At 41.6% G+C, this 20,789-nt stretch overlaps 2 protein-coding genes across 5 annotated transcripts in view; one reads left to right on the plus strand and one right to left on the minus strand.

Annotated features, from left to right (window-relative positions):
- Positions 1-20,789, minus strand: part of RANBP3 (RAN binding protein 3) — a 232,275-nt gene that overhangs the window by 181,356 nt on the left and 30,130 nt on the right. For 3 of the 4 annotated variants that reach the window (XM_050933753.1, XM_050933755.1, XM_050933752.1), the window contains exon 2: positions 18,761-18,816. The exons of the other annotated variant lie outside the window; for it this stretch is intronic. In XM_050933753.1, coding sequence (XP_050789710.1) covers positions 18,761-18,816 — 56 coding nt within the window. The remainder of the gene's footprint in view (positions 1-18,760; positions 18,817-20,789) is intronic. 4 annotated transcript variants of the gene reach the window in all.
- Positions 1-20,789, plus strand: part of LOC127040023 (excitatory amino acid transporter 1-like) — a 257,902-nt gene that overhangs the window by 27,714 nt on the left and 209,399 nt on the right. The gene's annotated exons all lie outside the window — the stretch shown is intronic.

The following is a 20,789-nucleotide window of genomic DNA, read 5'->3' on the forward strand; positions in this document are numbered from 1 at the left end:
CAGAGACCCCCACAAGTTAAAATCGTATCTATTCAGGAGCACTTGATGGTTTGCAACCCTGAGCTGGAAACTCGCCGAGGAATAAACCTTTTTTCAAAGGTGTCCAGTCTCCTCGCATCTTTATCTTTGGGGGTGGGCGCAAACTGGCCGTGTCTTTCTCGGCGGTTAACCAATTCCACCACCAGTGAGTTCGAGGAAGGGTGAGTGTAGAGATACTCATGGCCCTTTGTAGCACAAAGTACTTCCTCTCTGCCTTCTTAGAGATGGGCTGCAGAGAGGCCAGGGTTTGGTATAAAGCAAACGAAATATAGGCCACCCCTTGGTGAAGCAGTAGAGCCACGCGACCCGGTGCCGAGGATGAGAGGACATTAAACAAATTGTCTGCCGATTCCTCCATTTCCTCTGCCTGGAGCTAGAGGGTGGTGGCCACATGCTGGAGAACCTCTTGGTGAGCTTTGAAGTCCTTCTGAGTTGGAGGAGGCAGTGCCGCTATGGAGTTGTCCGGTACCGACGGGATGACCGGTACTGTCCCTAGAGCATCGGGCGGTGCCGGTAGGTCGCACTCTGCATCCGGGCGTGGTGCTGGTGGTTCGGTGCCCAAGGACTGGTCTCGGTGCTGAGGCAGGGACGCCAAGGGTGCTTGGGATGCCCCAGCCACGGAGCGGGGCTCCCGTGGTGCAGGTGCCTGGGGCCACAGTGCACCTTGCCACTGCGCCAGCTGAGGCCCAACCAAGGTTATGCATTCCTGAGGGACAGTGCGGCCTGGGGAAGGGCGGCTGGGAGCTGAGGCTGAAGTGACCGAGGATTGCACAATGCCGTGGGATCGACTCAATCAGTGCCGAGCATCCCAGGTCCGACTCCGTGATTTAGACCTCGAGGACCATGATACATATACGTCACAGGTGCTGCTATCTCTGGAGTCCCGTCGGCGACCGCTGCTACAATGCGTCGGTGCCGGTCACTGTCGGGATGCACTCTAAACACGTTGTACGCCGTGGTATGATCGGCAGTGCCGATGGTGCGGCGGCCTGCTATCACTGCAGTTGGACGAGGAGCATCGACGCTTTCTGTCCCGGCGCCTGCGACTCCAGTGAGCCAAGGAGGACTCTGCGACTCACTTCCAGGTGACCCTGACAATGGAGTAGAAACGGGACGTGGGCTATGGGAAGGTCCCACGGATCGAGCAAAGACCTCTACTCCAATCTGGCCGATGAGGGTTTGTGGGTGCCCAAAGGCGGTTTCCCTCGGGACCAGGGCCCCAGCTCAGGCGGCCCGCTTGGTACCGGCATGACAAGGATGTCGCGTACTGCCTGAGCTGCCACCGGCGTCGACGGAACCCACATAGTCGGGGAGGTACATGCCAATGGGACCAGACTACTCCGCTCCATACGAGTTGGAGGTCTGGGTCCTGAGGGGGATCGTGAGCTGCCCAACTTCGGTCCAGTCTCACCCCTGTCCTTGTCTCGGCACCGCTGGGTCTTGCCTTGCTTCTTAGCAGGGGAGCGGTGCCGACTGGTGAATGGGGCCTCGCTTCGTACCGAGAACACAGTACTAGGTGCCGGCTTGGCGTGCCAGTGCCAGAGCAGACTCCATAAGTAGAGTGTGGAGTCGAATCTCATACTCACGTTTAGTCCAGGGTTTAAAGGACTTACAAATTTTACAGCACTCACTTATATGAGTCTCACCCAGACAACGAAGACACTCTGAGTGTGGATCGCTTCTGGGCATAGAATTGCGACAAGAGTCGCACGACTTGAAGCCTGGAGCTTGGGGCATGCCCCAAGCCAGGCTACTCACAGGAGAAAACTAGTAACGGTCGAAGATCGTACTACTAAGGAAGATAATACAGCAAAGCTGGAATAGAAGTTCCGACTACCTTCACTGGCGGCAAGAAGGAACTGAGGGTGTACGCAACTCCCCTTATAGCGCAATATAGAGGCGTCGCTCCAGGTGTCGCAGTGGGGCCCCCCACTACGGGTACTGCTAAGGGGAAAACTTCTGGCACCGGTGCACGTGGCGAGCACACACACTTACTGTGGAATACACCTGAGCAATCACTCAAAGAAGAAGTGTGTGTTTTTGTTTTTTTAAATATCAGAAACAAAAAGTAGTCCCAACAGCAGTATGGGTCAATCACTAGACAAAAATCACAGAATTGTCAATGATGAAAAAAAAAAAAGAGAGTGTTAAATATTGCTGGTCTGTATACATGAAGGGTTATGCATACATGTTATATTATTAAGTATTTTGTATTCCAGTAAACAAATAATGACTAAGAATGACAAAGACCTGAAGAAGAGCTCTGTGTAGCTCAAAAGCTTGTCTCTCTCACCAACAGAAGATGGTCCAATAAAAGATATTACCTCACCCACCTTCTCTCTCTAATATCCTGGGACCAACACTGTTACAACACTGCAAATGACTAAGTTACACAGCATCTAAAAAAGTTAAATATTTTTAAATCAGCAGCTCCAGATACTTAATAGATTTTTAATAAATCTTGTAATACTGGGAAAGTTGAAGAGGACTGCAAAAAAGCTAATGCTGTAACTAGTATAAAACTAGTGGCATTAGCCGGACCTCAATCCTGGACAAAAGAACAGAACAGCTGATATGAGACAAAGAACTAAAGGATGGTAACATAATTAATACCCATCGCCACTGTTTTATGGAAAATGGTCTTGTCAAGCAAACTACCATTTTTTGATAAGACTACAGGTTTGGTTCAATACTGGCTGATTTCAAAATATAACTGCTAATGGTGAATTATCATAAAATGGATATGGTTCTATGGAGAACTGCATGAACCTGTTTGTTTCCTAATGCTACTCTATACTTTTTATCAGTGAGCTAGAAGAAATTCTATAACCATTGCTGATAAAGGTTGCAGATGGCACAAAGACTGGTGGAGTGGCAAATGTTGACAAAATCAGGCCACTTATACAGAACTATCTGAATCACGTGGTAAGCTGGAAGAATCCTACAAGCATTTTAATAAGGCCAAATGCAAAGTAATACATCTAAGAACAAAGAAATGGGACAATTTATAGAATAGGGAACTGTATCTTAGAAAGCAAGCTCTCTAAAAAGAATTCGGGGGCATGGAGGATAGCCAACTGAACATAAGTTCCCAGTGCAATGTAAGAGCAAAGACAAAATGGGGCTTGCATATATTAAGGGGGGAATTTCAAGTAGAACTATGGAGGCAATATCTCTGAATATAGCATTGGAGGGGGAGAACACCACTGAATTATTGTGTGCAGTTCAAATTACTGCCCCAAATCAGTTCTATCCTTCCTCTCCAAAGTAAATGAATGTGCAGTATGCAAGTGCCATCTGGAGTTCCCATCTAATTCCATTAATCGGTCCTCGCTGATCTGGCTTCTGCCCTCAACCATCTCAATGAAACTGTTCTCACTCAAGTCTGAAATGCCCTCTGGCCAAATTCAAAGTCTGTGCTCCATCTTTATTCTCCTTGCCCGGGGAGGGAGGGAGGGAGGAGAGGGAGAGGAGATAAGGCACACTGCCAACCATTGCCTACTACTGAAATGTTGTTCTGCATTAGCTACCATGGTTCTGTCTTCTATTCTCCTACCTCTGTGATCGCTCTTCTGAGACTCATATTTGGTGGGTAAGTCCCTCCCCTCTTCTCTTTCCTTAGATGTCCCTCAAGGCTCTGTCCTTCACTGCATTCTCTTCTACCTTTAAGTGCTCTTACCTGCACGCCTGGTTTTCATAACCCTCTTTATGCTGATGGCCCACATATCTACTTTTCTATTGTTGAGTTATCGAATCCAGTATGTTGGCCGGTCTTCCCAACACCATCGTGGATGTCCATTCATCATGACAAGGGCGGCTCTAGGGATTTTGCCGCCCCAAGCACAGCAGGCAGGCTGCCTCCAGCAGTTTGCCTGCGGAGGGACCACTGGTTCCATGGCTTCAGCAGACCTCCCACAGGCATGCCTGCAGGAGGTCCTCCGAAGCCACAGACCAGCGGACCCTCTGCAGGCACGCCTGCGGGAGGTCCACCGAAGCCACAGGACCAGCGGACCCTCTGCAGGCAAGCCACTGGAAGCAGCCTGCCTGCCGCCCTCACGGCGCTGGCAGAGCGCCCCCCGCGGCTTGCCACCCCAAGCATGAGCTTGGCGTGCTGGGGCCTGGAGCCACCCCTGCATCATGAACAACAAGGCCAAAACCAAGCTCTTTTGATCTTTCTGCTTCGAAATTCTCCCCAATTCCCCCCTCCCCCAACATATCATCATACGTCCAATCACCCAGGATTGTAATATGGCTGTCATCTTTTCAGCACTCCTCTCACTGGACCACCAAATCAAGGCCATTTCTAAACCCTGCTACTTAAAAACAACAAAACAAAAAAAGTTCTCTAAAATCCAGTCTTCCCCTTCCATCCACACACACAAAACTGCCATTCAAACCCTCACCACTTCACAGCCTGACTACCACAGCCTCTTCTTTTCCAGACTTGATTATTGTAGTCTTGCTCTCTGAGTTATAAATTATCTTCCTGCCATGTCACTCTAACCACATTAACCTCCTCTCCCACTCTGAGTCCCAGCACTGACTCCCCCTTTGCCTCCACAAATAAAAGTTTGTCTTTACTCTTAAAGTCCTTCATATCTGTGCCAATCTTAGCTTACCTAGTAACCTACTGAGAAGTCAACCCTCTCCCTTTGCTCTGCTACTATTCCCAGTCTTTGCTACTTACCAGTCAGTTTCTCCCTTAGACACCTCTTTTTCGCATGTACAGAAAAAACTTCCTACTAAAATTCGAACAGCCATTATTTATCCTCTTTCAAATCCCTCCTTAGGGTTCACCACTGCAATGATACCTTCAACGGCCATCCTGCTAATCATGGTTTGGCAAGTGATATGCGATTCGCCTCTTTCCCTTCTTTCCTTTTCCTACTCCCTATCTCTAACCCCAGTTATTTTATTTTTAAACTACATGCCACGTAACATTGCTGGTCAACATTCATTTGCCTGCATGCATTTACATCCACTATGTCTTTTGTTTGTGTGTGTCTTTAATCTGCAAGACATCAGGGCAGGAATTGCCCTTCTGTGTTTGTGTAGCACCCACCACAATGGACCCACTTCTCCAACTGGGTCTTTTGGATGCTACTCTATTTAGTAGTACACAATAAAAGAAACAGAACACAGGCCACATTTATAGAATAGGGAACTCTCCTAGAAATTAATTGCTCTGAAAATGATTTAGGGGTCATGATGGATAACCGACTCAATGAAATTTCCAGCGCAATATAGTGACTAAGAGCCAACATGATCTTTGGATATTTAGGCAAGGAAATATTGAGCAAGAATAAGGGAATGACGATATCACTTAATACAGCATCAGTGATACCATGATTGGATTACTGGGTCCAGTTCTGGTGTCCACTATTTAAAAATGAAGACAAATTGGAGAGGGTTAGGAAAAGAGTTACAAAAGCGATATGATGTCTGGAAGAAAAGAACCTCAGGTTTCAGAGTGGTAGCCGTGTTTGTATGAGCAAAAGGAACGAGAACTACTTATGGCACCTTAGAGACTAACACATTTATTGTGCATAAGCTTTCATGGGCTAAAACCCACTTCATCAAATGCACGCAGTGGAAAACACAATAGGAAGATATATAGATATAGATATATAGACACACACACACACACACACACCATGAAAAAATGGGGGTTGCCATACCAACTCTAATGAGATCAATCAATTAAGGTGAGCTATTATCAGCAGGAGGAAAAAAACTTTTGTAGTGATAATCAGGATGGCCCATTTCAAACAGTTGACAAGAAGCTTGGTTTATTTAATTCATCCAAGAGAAGATTAAGAGTGACTTGATCATGGTCAGTAAGTACTACATGGTGAGAAGACTTCTGATATCAGAAGTCTCTTTAATCTAGCACAAAAAGGCATAACAAGATTCAGTGGCTGGAAGATGAGGCTAGACAAATTCACACTACAATAAGGTAAATTTTAACAACAGAAGAGCAACTAACCATTGGAACAACCTGCTTAAAGATGTGGTGGATTTTCTATCACTTGAAGTTCCCAAATCAAGAGTGAGTGTCTTTCTGAAAAATATGCTCTAGTTCAGCCAGAAGTTATTGGACTTGATGCAAGAATTATTAGTGACAGCCCAATATGCCATGTGTTATGTAGACAGACAGATTAGATTATAACAGTGGTCTTTTCTGACCTTAACATTTATGAGTCTATAGAAACCGATACAATGTCAGTTCTTGAGTGTACAGGCAGCTCCTTCCATTCATAGCTAGGCTTGGAAAGATTAGATTTTTATCAGCGAGTGTCAGCAATTTATTTTGCCATACATCCAGAAAATGAAGGAAAAAATATTTCCATCAATAATAATCAAAGTCTACAGATAGGGAAAAAATGAAAAAATGCTATTTGAGACATTAAGATTTAAGGATATTTACTTTGAATATTTGAAGTGACACTGACAATTTATGTTTTAATGGTCATAAAGCTTTAATTTTTTTAATTGCTACATCTACTGTCTTTAAATAATTACTGTCTGACATCCCCATTGTCTGATGCCCCCATAATTTCAGATATATGAAATTTTAAATTGATAAAAAATGCTTTAAAATAATCAGTAAAACTTATTAAAAAAATAAAAAATCTAATTCTGCCAAGACTATTCATAACTTTGCCAAGCATTAAAAGAGTGAAATTAACAAGACATTTGTGGTCAATTTGGATGCTGCTATTCAAAATGCTCTGGGCAGTAAACCTAGCAAAATCATACCCATTTCATTCTGCTCCTTCTTGGAAAACTTATGAGCAACTGCAGAAAATTATTGGAGGGAAGACCCCAAAAGCAAGGGCTAAAGGACAGACAGAATAATGGAGGCCCTCCCCCTCTCCCAACTCATTCAAACATCACACATACCAGTCAGCAGACAGGAAGAGAGGTAAGAGATGCAAAAACTCCTTTCCTTGCAGCCATCACACAGCTTGAAAGCAGTAGAGTTGTGGACCTCACAACTTTGGCCCTAAGAATCAAGGGTCTCTGAAAAGAGGGGGGCGGGGGAGAAGAGTGTATGCACAAAAGAGAGCACAAATGCCTTCCCCTTCTAGGTGCTATATAGACAGAAATCTCCTACCAGCCATAATCTTACATGAACAAATGGATCCCAGAAGTAGAGTCTCAGGAAAGTGGGCTGGTAGAAATCCCAGCACACTCACTCCTTCCAGAGCCTTAAGGAAAAAGGGACTGGCTTCTCACAATGATGCTGTCCCTTGAGCCCCACTGTTGTCTCCCCTCCTCTGCACCATTTTTTTTAAATTGCTTTTCAGCCTCTAATACAGCAAATCCTCTAGCTAGTAGATTTTTGATAAATTTTTCACATTGCTCACTAACTCGAACTATTATAATTTCAGCTAAAGCATACAAATGCTAAAGAAATAGCTTATGTATATCAGATAATAAGGATAAAGCTCAATAACTATACAAGATGAATAAAGAAGAGGTATTCGAACTCCAGAATCATTAATCCAGCACCTACCACTACATTCTCTTTAAGAACACCACATTTGCAAAATTACAAAGGGCCTCTTTATTTGCACTAAATCTCCTTTTCCCCAGAATTGGGTAAATAAAAATCAGGCCCAAAAGGATGAAAAAATAATTGACAGTTTTGTGTCTCAAAAAGAAAATACTTGACAATTTAACTGCCTTCTATATCAGATAACAGATGCCAGTAGCATTTTTAGTGCAGTCATCTGGAAACTAGATCTAACAGGCATCATGATGAGCATTATTTTTAATTGGTCTGGAGGAGAAGACAACTGTGGAGCTCAAGGGACAGCCTCTTTGTGAGAAGGAAGTCTCCCTTTCTATAAGGCTCTGGAAGGAGTAAGTGTGCTGGGACTTCTACCAGCCTGCTTTCCTCAGGCTCTACTTCCACTTCAGCTGAAAGCTTTACTGAAAATAGCACCAGCTAAGTTAATCTTGTAAATCTGCTAAGCAGCCAAAGAAAATATCCGCAGGTCTTACTATTCAAAGGGGGTGAGGGGAGGGAAGACATTGTCCTGAATCACCTTTAGGTTACCATATTTTATTTAAGGCAAGTTTGATAGAAAAATGCACTGAATTGTGCTGGAGCACCTACATAAGTAGATGTGCATGTTCTGATGTTTCACTAAATCCAAGTGTCCATTTTAAAAACTGGTCTCCATAGCCTACTACCACATTAAAGGTTTGATTCTGCAATCTGCTTGCCACATTCAACACCTATTAACTTCACTGGGAATTATGGGTCTTCAGAACCTCACAGGAACAGGCCTCAAGTGAGCATTTCTGGAAATAGTGGCTCCGACAAGCAGGGTAGGCAGAATTTGACTCAATTTTTTTCTAATTTCAAAGAGTGACCTTCACTTAAGATCTTTTATTTTTAACTATTTTTATATCTGCTAGAAATTGAGAGAGCAGAGACCCTGCCGGCCAGGAGAAAGGTGAGTCCCATGCTGTAGGGTGCTGCTGAACAGTTCCTGTCCAGGGGTGGCTCCCACACTCATGGCTAGTCAGTGAGCGAGCAGGGCCACGAGAGTGAAGTTGTAGAGGGTTCCCCTGCGCAGCTGCGGGCCAGTGACAACCAACCCCTGCAGGCACAAGGATGCATAGAGGTATAGTAGGAACAGGGCCTGAAGCATAAGGGCCTGAAGCATATCAGAGGCCTGAGCTAAAGTAGTGGTCAAACCTTTGCTGATATAAAGCAAAATCAGGCTGTGAGCTAGAGGCAGTTCCTCCTCACAGAATCTGGCAAGAACAGGGCTTATATTGCAAAAACACATTCCTAAGAGGTGCGAGGCACAGAGCAGTCACACAAACACATTCCAGAAGAGTGGTACCAAACACCCCAATACCAACACATTCCCTAAAGATAACAGGAAAAGGCTGACCCATCCTAAAGATAAGGTCAGGAGATGCAAAGAGATAGATGTACAAGGTGATAGCTGACACTCTCTGACAGAGCCAGTTTTCATCTAACTATGTCAGAGGGCAGTGCGTTAACTCAGGAGTCTCAGAGGGACCGTCTTTGGCCAGCTGAGGGGATAGTGGAAAGTTCTGCCATTAACTGAGCTGTGTTCATTGTCACGGGCACACATGCACTGAACGTACTCATAGCAGGGTTGCAAGCAGTCCAGAAACAGCAAGCACAGGAACAGAATAAAACACTGAAGACAGCTGTGAAAAGCCTACCCCAAAAAAAAAAAAAAAAAAAAAAAAATGCCATTTCCTGTTATAATTATTTGTGGTCAACAGCAGGCTTCAAGTAGCTACTCTGTGCCTGAAGAATTGGGACAGAAATGGAAAAAGGTGGCCTTAGCAAAATTTAAAAAATGAAACAGGGGCCACTGCATTGCAACCACCACCATATGATGAAAGCCAGGTTCTGGTAAAACTCAAACCCAGACCTAGACTGGTGCCTGTCAGAATAGGAGAAGTAAGTGCACAGGTGGGAGAAGTTGCAAATACTTTCACTGAACCGGTAAATCAGATGAAGGAGAAAATGGAACAGTTCACAAAGCTCATTAGGAGACAGGAGCTGTGACTTGATCCAAGGGAAGTGAATAAAAAAAACTTCAAACTAGGGCTGTCAAGTGATTAATCAAATTAATCGCAATTAATTGTGTGATTAAACAAAATAGAATACCGTTTAAATATTTTCAGATTTCTACATTTCCAAACACATTGATTTCAATTACAACACAGAATACAAAGTATACAGTGCTCGTTTTATATTTATTTTTTATTACAAATATTTGCACTGTAAAAAACAAAAGAAAGTATTTTTCAATTCACCTAAAACAAATACTGTAGTGCAATCTCTTTATCATGAAAGTTGAATTTACAAAGGTAGAATTATGGAGGGAGGGAGAGGGACAGAACCTGAATTCAAAAATAAAACAACGTAAAACTTTACAGTCTACACGTCCAATCAGCCTACTTCAGCCAATAGCTCAAAAAAGTTTGTTTGCCTTTGCAGAAGTTAATGCTGCCTGCTTCTTGTTTACAATGTCACCTGAAAGAGAGAACAGGCATTCGCATGGCAATGTTTTAGCCAGCATCGCAAAACATTTTCATGCCAGATATTCTAAAGCTTCATATGTCCCTTGATGCTTCAACCACCATTCCAGAGGACACACGTCCATGCTGATGATGGGTTCTGCTCGATAACAATTCAAAGTAGTGCGAACTGATGCATGTTGATTTTAATCATCTGAGTCAGATGACACCAGCAGAAGGCTGATTTTAATTTTTTGGTGGTTTGTGTTCTGTAGTTTCTGCATCAGAGTGTTGCTCTTTTCAGTCTTCTGAAACATGCTCCACACCTCATCCCTCTGAGATTTTGGAAGGCACTTCACATTCTTAAACTTTGGGTCGAGTGTTATAGCTATCTTTAGAAATTTCACATTGGTATCTTCTTTGCATTGTGTCAAATTAGCAGCAAAAGTGTTCTTAAAATGAACAACATGTGCTGGATCATCATCTGAGACTGCTATAACATGAAATATATGGGAGAATGCAGGTAAAACAGAACAGGAGACATATATTTCTCCCCCAAGGAGTTCAGTCACAAATTTAATTAACGCTTTTTTTTTTTTTTTAAACAAATGTCATCAGCATGGAAGCAGGTCCTCTGGAATGACGGCCGAAGCACGAAGAGGCATATGAATCTTTAGTGCATTTGGCACTTAAATAGATGCCAGTTACAACAGTGCCATGTGAACGTCTGTTCTCACTTTCAGGTGACATTGTAATTACGAAATGGGCAGCATTATCTCCTGTAAATGTAAACAAACTTGTTTTTTTAGCACTTGGCTGAACAAGAAGTAGGACTGAGTGGACAGGTAGGCTCTGAAGTTTTACATTGTTTTGTTTTTGAGTGCAGTTATGTAACAAAAAAACTACCTTTGTAAGTTGCACTTTCATGATAAAGAGATTGTACTACAATACTTGTATGAGGTGAATTGTAAAATAGTATTTCTTTTATCATTTTTACAGTGCAAATATTTGTAATAAAAAATCATATAAAGTGAGAGCTATACACTTTGTATTCTGTGTTGTAACTGAAAACGATATAATTGAAAATGTAGAAAAACATCCTAAAATATTTAATAAATTTCAACTGGTATTCTATTGTTTAACAGTGTGATTAATCGTGTTTACTTTTTTTGAGTTAAATCGCATGAGTTAACTGCAATTAATCAACAGCCTTACTTCAAACTAAAAAAAACTAAGTTGGTTAACACCTAAAATTGATGCATTAACATATGGGGTTGCCCAAAAATAGTTAGCTACAGCATGTAAAGGCACTCCTGCAATCCACCTCGCATGCACGCAAAAGCAACATGCACTGGGGAAACAAATTCAGGTTTTACCAGAGGAGGTAACTACCTCCACTCTCAGAGCCAGGATAAAAACCTGGGGTGTGGGTTCCCCACTGTTTTGACCCACTGAAACACACTCCGCGCTCAGAGCTAAAAATATAACTTCTTTTCTCAAATATTATTACATACCTGTTAAATTTTCCTTTATATCCTTTATCAGTTTGCTAAGTTTGCTGCTGCTGCTTCTCCTGTACTTTAAGATACCTTAATAGAGTTACTCTCTCTTGGCTCAGGTCTCCCTACCTTCCTAGGTTGTTCTCCCCCCCTTCTGCATTCTGTTTTAAAAGTTAAAGCTTTTACAGAAACCTCCAAAAGATAAAGCGATCGAAAACAGAAGAAAACAAGGTAAAAACTTTAAATAAATCCAGTAAGTTAATTTTTTAACCCTTCAGGAATGCAACCGCTGGAATTACTCCTATCTTTCTTAAAGATATGGCTGCCAAGCACAAGAAATGCAGACTCTGCTTCTAATCCTAACCACTGACTAATATTTGAAACATGGGCTTTCCTTATTTCCATATACCAGAGTTTTAAAATAAAGCTGAATATAAAGTAATAAAAAAATGCCTTAAGTTAAATTAATACAACAAATTTGGCAAATATAAATTATCAATTTTTAATAAAAAAGTGTTAAATAAAAAGGTAGCAACTTGTTTATTTAAATGTTTAACCCTTGTGTTTATTTTTTGTGTGTCTTATTTTATAGAGTTAAAAACAGAATTCTGGCACTATTTGTTTTTAATTGTCCTGTATGTCATGTACGTTGTCCTGTGTTGTACAGTGTGTCACCTGACTTTTTGTTTTGTTTTGTTTTTATTTTGTTGTAACAAAAGTCAATTTTATACCATTTTTTAATACAAGTGGTACCACACTGTTTTAATATTATGGTTGGGGTATAATCATCATAATATAATTAATACCATTTTTTCTTCAAAGTTCAAAAAGGTCTCAGCAACATTAAGGTAAAAGTAATATTAACAAAGTGTCAATTTCTTGTTTGAGTTTTTATAAAATTGTTTGCACTTCTAAATATAGTTATAAGAATGTTAGAGCAAAAATGTTTAAAAACAATTTATGCATAAAGCCAACCAAACAATTTAACAGCTTTCCACCTTTTCAACAGGTTTCCAACTTTATCTCCCAAACACAATCAAGTGTCATGAAAGTTCAATACCCTCAAAGTATTTTCATAGACCTGTATTTAAAATTCATTTTGGTTTAATTTTTATTCTCCTAAGTTATGTTAAAGGGAAGCAGTGGTTGTTAACGTCTGTGCTTCTAAGCAGTTAAAAGTGAAATTGGTATCACATCCAAATTAACTCTAAAAGTGTCGTAAATATTATGTTAACTCTTCTGCTAACACAGAGTGCTCAGCAGGGAAAAGCAATACACCTTATAGAAGATTGCGAGCATCTGTTTTAGCAGTGGAGTATTATATTTAATATAAAATATTAGTAATGCACCTTAAGTAAAAATGAATGTCTACACAACAATTGCAAAAGTATAGCTTGTGTCTTAAAAAACTTGGTCCCTATTACATTGTAAACATACTAAGCTATCTGTGTATTAAGTTTGGGTTTCTGAAAACAAGAGAAATGTAAACCAACTTAGGGCATGTCTATACTTGCCATTTAAAGTGGGAAAAGTCCCTTTTTGCGGAAAAGCCATGGGAGCATCTACCTTTATCAATGACTTTTTGCGGTGAAACTTGAGTTTCACCGCAAACAGAAAACCACCTCCACAAGAGGTGTACAGCTCTTACCAGCGATGCTTCTGTGGTGATGTGCAAGTGAAGGTACGTTCTTCCTGTTCACAGAGCTTTAAGCCTCCGGAGGATATTCCACAGTGCCTAGGCGACCCCTCTGGCGAGCAGCTCTGCTGCTCTGACACCAGGTAAACAGACATCCACTCCTCCCCCTGTAACGCCAAGGGAACTTTGAAACTCCCCTTCCTGTTTTTTTGTCAAGTGCTCACTTGTCATCTGGCCAGGTGACAATGGCTGCTCCACTGAGTAAACGATCCCCTGCTTGGAGCAGTGCTGAGCTACTGGAGCTGATCAGTATTTGGGTAGAAGAGGGTGTGCAAGGACCCAGGGCGCCCCATGACCACCACCACCCCCTTCCCACAAGGCCTATCGTCAAAGTGGAGAGAGCTGCACTGTGAGATAGCTGCCCTCAGTAGGATGGAAGAGCCACAAATGTAAACGCTGATGCCTGTGAAAGTGAGTAAACAAACCAGTGCTTTTCTTTCACCATCACTATCACTGACAGCGCAAAAACTCTGCAAGTGTAGCCATAGCCTTAAGCTGTTTAAGATTACATCCTACAGACGACAGACATCAGAAGATATCAGTGTACAGCGAAGAAACCACCAAGCATCAAGAAAAGAAAAATGAAGTGCTTTATAAATAAGAGACTGGTCAATTACACCTCAGTCTACCATATATAGACAATTAAGTTGGTAATCAGCTAGAAACAACTGTCATGCAATTTGAATTTGACTGTGTAAAAGCAACTGTATTATTGCTATACTGTTATACTATCGCCATACTGTTGCATTATCACTGTACAACATTTACAATGTACATAACATTGCGAAACTGTTTAACAAACAAACAAATGGCAGCAAACACCACAAAGACAAGAAAAACAAATTGGTAAAGAAATTAAGTTACACAGTAACTACAAATGGGGTAAACAAATTCCCTGGTAGTACCAGTAACACTTTGGGGTCAAAACACTCTTGTTCAGCGTCTGGGTACCAATACTAAATCCGGGCACAGCAATATTTGATAAACTGATTACTGTCCATTCAGGAGGTCATCTGGAAGACAGCATCCATAAGGAACAACTGGTTTTACATCAACAAAAGGTGTATCACAGAGCAATGCAGAGAAATTAGCCATTTCTGTTTCCTACCCAGCAAGCTTATCTGAGAGTGACAATCAGCAGTAAGGGTAATCTATAACATGAGTACTGGGCAGTAAGTAACTAACTACAAATATTTATAGGTAAAAGCCTCATTTGTAATGTCATTTCTCAACATTTCTTGTACTTCTCATATACATAGCACTATAAAACGCACTGTAATAATACCTATCCCAGTATTTCAAACCGCTCAGCCTACTACCAATAATAATACAGGTGGTAACTGTAAATGCCCTAATAGGATGTGCTGCTCTCTGCAGTACCACAAGGGCCAAACCACAATACTAGATTGGAAAACTATTATTATGCTCGAATATAAAGTGTTGTTATATGTACACACACACACCCCTATGCAAACTACAAATATATATGCTATATCCATATTATTCATATATATTAATTATTTGGGAGTGTCTCTAAGGCTCAATCATAAAACTACATTCCTCAATCAAAGCTCCAGGCCTAACATTCCCAGGCTCACCATAAGGGACTACAATTAATTGGAAAATAAAATCTGTCCATCAGTCATACAATGGAATGTGCAGACTACAGGACAGATAGGGCATGAATGTATGGATGGTAAAGTAAGGTGACCACATAACAGCGTTTAGCCCACTGGGTCATCTTCAGTCCATGCATTATGCTTTTCCAGGATGATGGGTAAACATCCTCCCCATAAAAAGACAGAAAGTGGGGGAACATAGTAGGAAGAGGGCCTGAAACATAAGCCCTTGTATCAGAGGCCTGAGCTAAAGTAGCAGTCAAACCTTTGCTGATATTCAGCAAAATCAGGCTGTGAGCTAGAGGCAAGCCCTGCTCATGGAATCAGGCAAGAACAGGGCTGATATTGCAAAAACACATTCCTGAGAGGTGCTAGGCACAGATCATTCACACAAACACATTCCAGAAGGGTGGTACCAGAACATCTGGATACCAACACATTCCCTAAAGGTAACAGGAACATGCTGACCCATCCTAAAGATAAGGTCAGGATGACAATGTGATGGATAGAGATGCACAAGGTGATAGGTAGAAACTGGCTCTGCCAGAGGGTGTCAACTAACTACATCAGAGGGGCAGTACATAACTTATTTGTATTCATGTATAAAATGGAGTCTCAGAGAGAGCGTCTGCGGACAGCCGAGGGGATAGTGGAAAGTCCCATCACTAACTGAGCTGCATCCATTGTCGCACACATACATGCACTGAGTGTACCTGTAACAAGTATAAGGCACCAATATCATGCTTCATCAACAATAAACCTGACCAAGTTCTTTTGCTACAAACCAAGTCAGTGGTTATTGGGCACTTTGATCAGCGTCTGCTGTACAGGGTATCTGGCCAGAGTCAGTACAGCATGCAGAGAGAACACACATGCAGCCAACATCTGCCAACCCTGTCACCTATTCCCAGCTTCTGGCAAACAGAGCCTAGGGACACCATCCCTGCCCATCCTGGCTAATAGCCATTGATTGATCTATCCTCCATGAACTTATATAGTTCTTTTTTGAACCCCAAGTGGGTTCCTGAGCAATGTTACTGAGCAATATTTTTTCATTGATTTTGGCATGTCAGCTGAAATCCATATTTACCAACATCTACCGATTAAAATAAAATCCAGCCAAACCTACCTATAGGTTAATAATTGAGAGTACTATCTCCAGAAAAGTCTCTGAAGATACAGAATCCTGCTACAACAACAGGAGGCCTTGTAAAGTCAAAGTTTCATTTTCTGCAGTAAATTGGAGTAGTTCCTGAATTCTCCATAATTCTAAGTATCTATTAATGATCAGAGATGGCCCAGATGTGTTAGATTCTCATATGGGGGCACACCTTGATAAGCTACTTTTCTCCTCCCATTGACGGTTGCTGGATAGCCTGCTGAAGAAAAGAAGCACTCTGTATAGTGCCTGAAAGGGTCAACTTGAGCAGGACTACAAATAGGGTTGCCAATTTCAGTTGAACATATTCCTGGAGGTTTCATCATATGACAATCTTCAATTAAAGATTGAGCTTTAATTCCTGGAGATTCCAGAACAATTCTGGAGGGCTGACAACCCTAACTGCAAAGCTAACTGAAGTTTAAACTTCCACTAGCCAAACACATTTTGCTAGAGTATAAATTATTACTTTCCTTTATCTTAAACTGTTCATTGTGCCAATTTTTTAAAAATTATTTACAGTACACAAAAAGGCCACACACTTCTGCCCCTCCCCACCCTCAAAAGACATGCACACAGACAAAATTCCCATCAATTTTAATAGGAATTCTTCCTGAGTAGTCTTAATTAAGAATTGCTGGGTATGACATGTAATCAGGGAATCCATTAGCCGGGGTGTTTCTTTGGGAAGTAAACTAAGTCCAATGGTAGTTAATGGCAAATGCTGTCAACTGCTACTCGACGACAATGCTGTTTTAACTAAAACTGCGACGTTGGGTGTCAGTTAAAATGCTGCCTTTGTGAATCTTGGGCATCTTCTGTTGAATAAGATGACTGCTTAATTGGTAAACCAGATTATCTCAATAAGCATATTACACCATATAACAGTTACAAAGAAATTCAAAGTTGCCATCTTGAGTTTTCTGATAACATGGGGCCAAGTTATGCTTTTGTTACATATGTATGCAGTTCCACAGACTTCAGCAAAAGGAATAGCATAAGCAGGATTCGACCCTTAGTTTCCAACAAAGTCTGGAGACTTTCATGGCTGTTTTAAAGTTAAGTTATCTTGTATATATTTTGGTCATTTAACATTTTATATGTATAATACCTACACTAATATTTAATAACTTGTACAAGTTGCCTTAAAACAATAAGTCCTCAACTTTTTGCATATACTAATCTGTCCATTAGCACTTACTATGCCGTTACATAGGTGTAATGATTTTACTGCTGGGAAGTAAAATGAGAGGAGTCACTAACACCAACCCTCCCCTCCCAAAACCATTCATTATTCTGGAGGTATCACACAAGTGACAGGTACTTCTAAAAATAATATTTATTAGGAGGTTAAATATAATTGAGCTACCTAGCACTGGAAGAAATAGCTGGAGTTTAACTTTAGTATTACCTACTTTGGCTACAAATCTATCATAAGCATTTAATTTATACCTAACTAGTGGAGTTAAGGATTGACTCATGTTTCTTGAGCAGATAAGAATTGTGAGGTTTTATCACAAACCTAAGGAAAATTATCTCTCTTTTAAGATTTAGTTCACTATTCATGTCTTAATATTCTAGGAATTTTTATAGATTACACATAAAATGACAGATAGCTACAAGAACTAACTTTTGGGAAGAATTAATGTTTATTTGATTAGAGAACGTGAAACTTGAAAACAGTAGATTTGAAGAAAAGACAGATTTTTAAATTTGAATTGTGGCAGATTTTAAATTGGAACCACTTTAAATAGTACCAAGTTGTCAGCAAGGGTGACAGGAGGTTTCTCTCTCTCTCTATTTACAGAACAAATACTGTACTGGCAGCAGAGAAATGCAAGCTTCTCCCACTAAATCCTGTGCCAACATGCTTCAACACTGAACTGGATAAAGCACCTTTAGGAGTAAATCTCCATGATATCTTTGCTTAACTTCCATGGGGAGTATCATTTATGTTGGAAGAGGACTGAGACTTAACATTTCGCATATAATTTGGTAACATCTTTCATTCACTATTGACCTGCAGTGGATTCAAAACAGACATCTGATGGTAGGCTTCACATCTTGACAAAATACTTTAGTAGCAATTAACTAAAACACTGGAAGGTTTTCTGTTTGAACTAAGCTTAATGTATCATAGAATTCATTCGAAAAACTGGGTCAGTCTCTCTTTCCAAGTTAAAGGACTGTAAACTGCATTTAAAATACAAAGTGCTCTGAGGTCACTGAGTTACACAGCAGACAACAACATTTTTCAATTTTCCCAAACTTAAATTTAATAATGAGCAATTAACCAATAAATCAGTCAGTAGTTATATGTAATACGTAACATTTTAGCACTAACCTGAACCATGTTTTTTTCCTTTTAACTTTCCTTTTCTTTTTATTTTGTTGTTCTCTTTTCTTGCTTTCATTTCTATTTCTACGTAATGATAAGGTTAGCCTGCCCCTTTTTCCCCCATCTGTCTTTGTTCTGGATACTCCTTTGAAATTGCTCTAGATTTCCCACATCTTCTGTCTCTCCTGTTTTCCTCCCACTAACCTATAATATGCATCTTCCCAAATTTTTTCCTTGAATTTCAAACCCTAATGACAACAATCAGTAGGCAACAATCTCTCCTAAACTTCAGAAGAGTAACACCATATACAAAATTACTGCTGTCACTGAAATATTAGGATGACAGTATGCCATAACATGAAAACATACACAATGATAGCTCCTTACCTTCTGTGCTTTATCCTTCTGAAACACAAAGACGGGTGGAGCAATGGCAGGCTTTTCTGCAAAAAAAGAAATTGTTTTTTCCAACAGCATTAAATATTACAAAGTTATGTTCTGTGATTCTTTTCATAGAAAAAGAATGAATTCTGAAAATGTTCACCTCACAATTCAGGGCAATTCCACCTGTATACCCTCTCTGTAGTCCCATTAGGGCACACACACCAGGCTCCTCAGCTGTCACCTATCTTCAGTAGAGGCCCGCATCCCTCCCACTTATAACTGGGTTTTCTCCAGGATGCACAGTTCCCTGCCTACACTGATATTCCTAGCAATCCGACTGCCAAAACTGTCAACAACTGTGCTCTATTTTCTCTTCAAAGGTTAGGAATAATGTAATTGCCAGCAGTTATGAGTTACCAAATAGCTCTTTATAAGCTAGCACATTTATTCTTATAGTGAAAGCATTATAGTGAAAATATTTTAAAGACAGTAAAAAAATCTAAACACATACTAATAAGCTTATCAGAGATCATCTCCAAACTTCAGCAAGAGCTCTGCTAACAATAGGGTTTTGGGTGGTTACAAGTTCATAAACAGCCTTAGCTCAGAATAAACACAACCACGTTAATGTTAATGTTTCCTTTTACAACCTGGGTCTTCAATCTTGAGATTTCACAAACAGATTATCAGTAGAAAATAGTTCCCTCCTTGGGGTGTAGCTACAAAAAGAAGGGCTTTTGCATAACTAGAGTTGGGAATTTGCTCTCACCTTCCCATAGAGATTCCCTAGGCAAACTATTTAACATTGTTTGTCCATACACCCATTCTTGTCTGGCCCATTGCTCAGACAGTCCTCTGAAGTTCACATCATCTCCCAGGAATCATTACTTCTGTATTTAATAAAATGGACTCCAGACACTAATTCAGTAAGGTTTTTCAAAGATATTGCAGAAATTTGCCGTATGTGTCCCAGTTCAAGTATTAGTTACGCTAGTTATAACTAAGGCGGGATTTGCAAGAGTGCCTAAGCACAGGTCTACAGGGATGCAATTTTTTTGGTTTTGGGTTTGTTTGTTTTTTTACATTTCAATGTCAGTAAAAGCCCTAGTGTAGCTGTAGTTATACTGGCATAGGAGTGCTTTTTCTATATTTACTCCTGGGGGGATCCTGGGGACTGCACGCCTGCAGAAAATGCCCTCCCTCCAACAGTATTTCTGCGTTTCCCTGCAGAAAATGGAGGGAAGCCATGGAAAGCCACGCAGGGGGGAGGGGCGACCATGTGTGGAGTTTTTGTGGGGGACTACCCTCCAAACAAAAGCGAGGCGTGGGAGCACACACAGGCTTACATGCCACTGCCCTCATTTCTACAAAAGCAGATCTGCTCAGCTGAAGGAGTGTGTCTCAGGCAATCTGCTCAGGCAATCTACTCAGATCTGCTCAGCTGAAGGAGTGTGTCTCAGGCCATGTCTACATCTAAAATTTTGCAGCGCTGGTTGTTACAGCTGTATTAGTACAGCTGTATAGGGCCAGCGCTGCAGAGTGGCCACACTTACAGCAACCAGCGCTGCAAGTGGTGTTAGATGTGGCCACACTGCAGCGCTGTTGGGCGGCTTCAAGGGGGGTTCGGGGAACGCGAGAGCAAACCGCGGCGAAGCTGGTCTCCTTTCCCGGTTTGCTCTCGCGTTCCCCGAACCCCGAGCAAGCAGGTCTCCTTCCCTGCGGTTTGCTGGGTGGTTCCGGGAACGCGAGAGCAAACCGGGAAAGGAGACCAGCTTCGCCGCGGTTTGCTCTCGCGTTCCCGGAACCACCCTGCAAACCGCAGGGAAGGAGACCTGCTTGTTCGGGGAACGCAAGAGCAAACCGCGGCGAAGCTGGTCTCCTTTCCCGGGTTTGCTCTCGCGTTCCCGGAACCACCCAGCAAACCGCAGGGAAGGAGACCTGCTTGCTCGGGGTTCGGGGAACGCGAGAGCAAACCGCGGCGAAGCTGGTCTCCTTTCCCGGTTTGCTCTCGCGTTCCCGGAACCACCCAGCA

The sequence above is a fragment of the Gopherus flavomarginatus genome, chromosome 24 (genome assembly GCF_025201925.1).
Source record: "Gopherus flavomarginatus isolate rGopFla2 chromosome 24, rGopFla2.mat.asm, whole genome shotgun sequence".
Lineage (NCBI taxonomy): Eukaryota > Metazoa > Chordata > Testudines > Testudinidae > Gopherus > Gopherus flavomarginatus.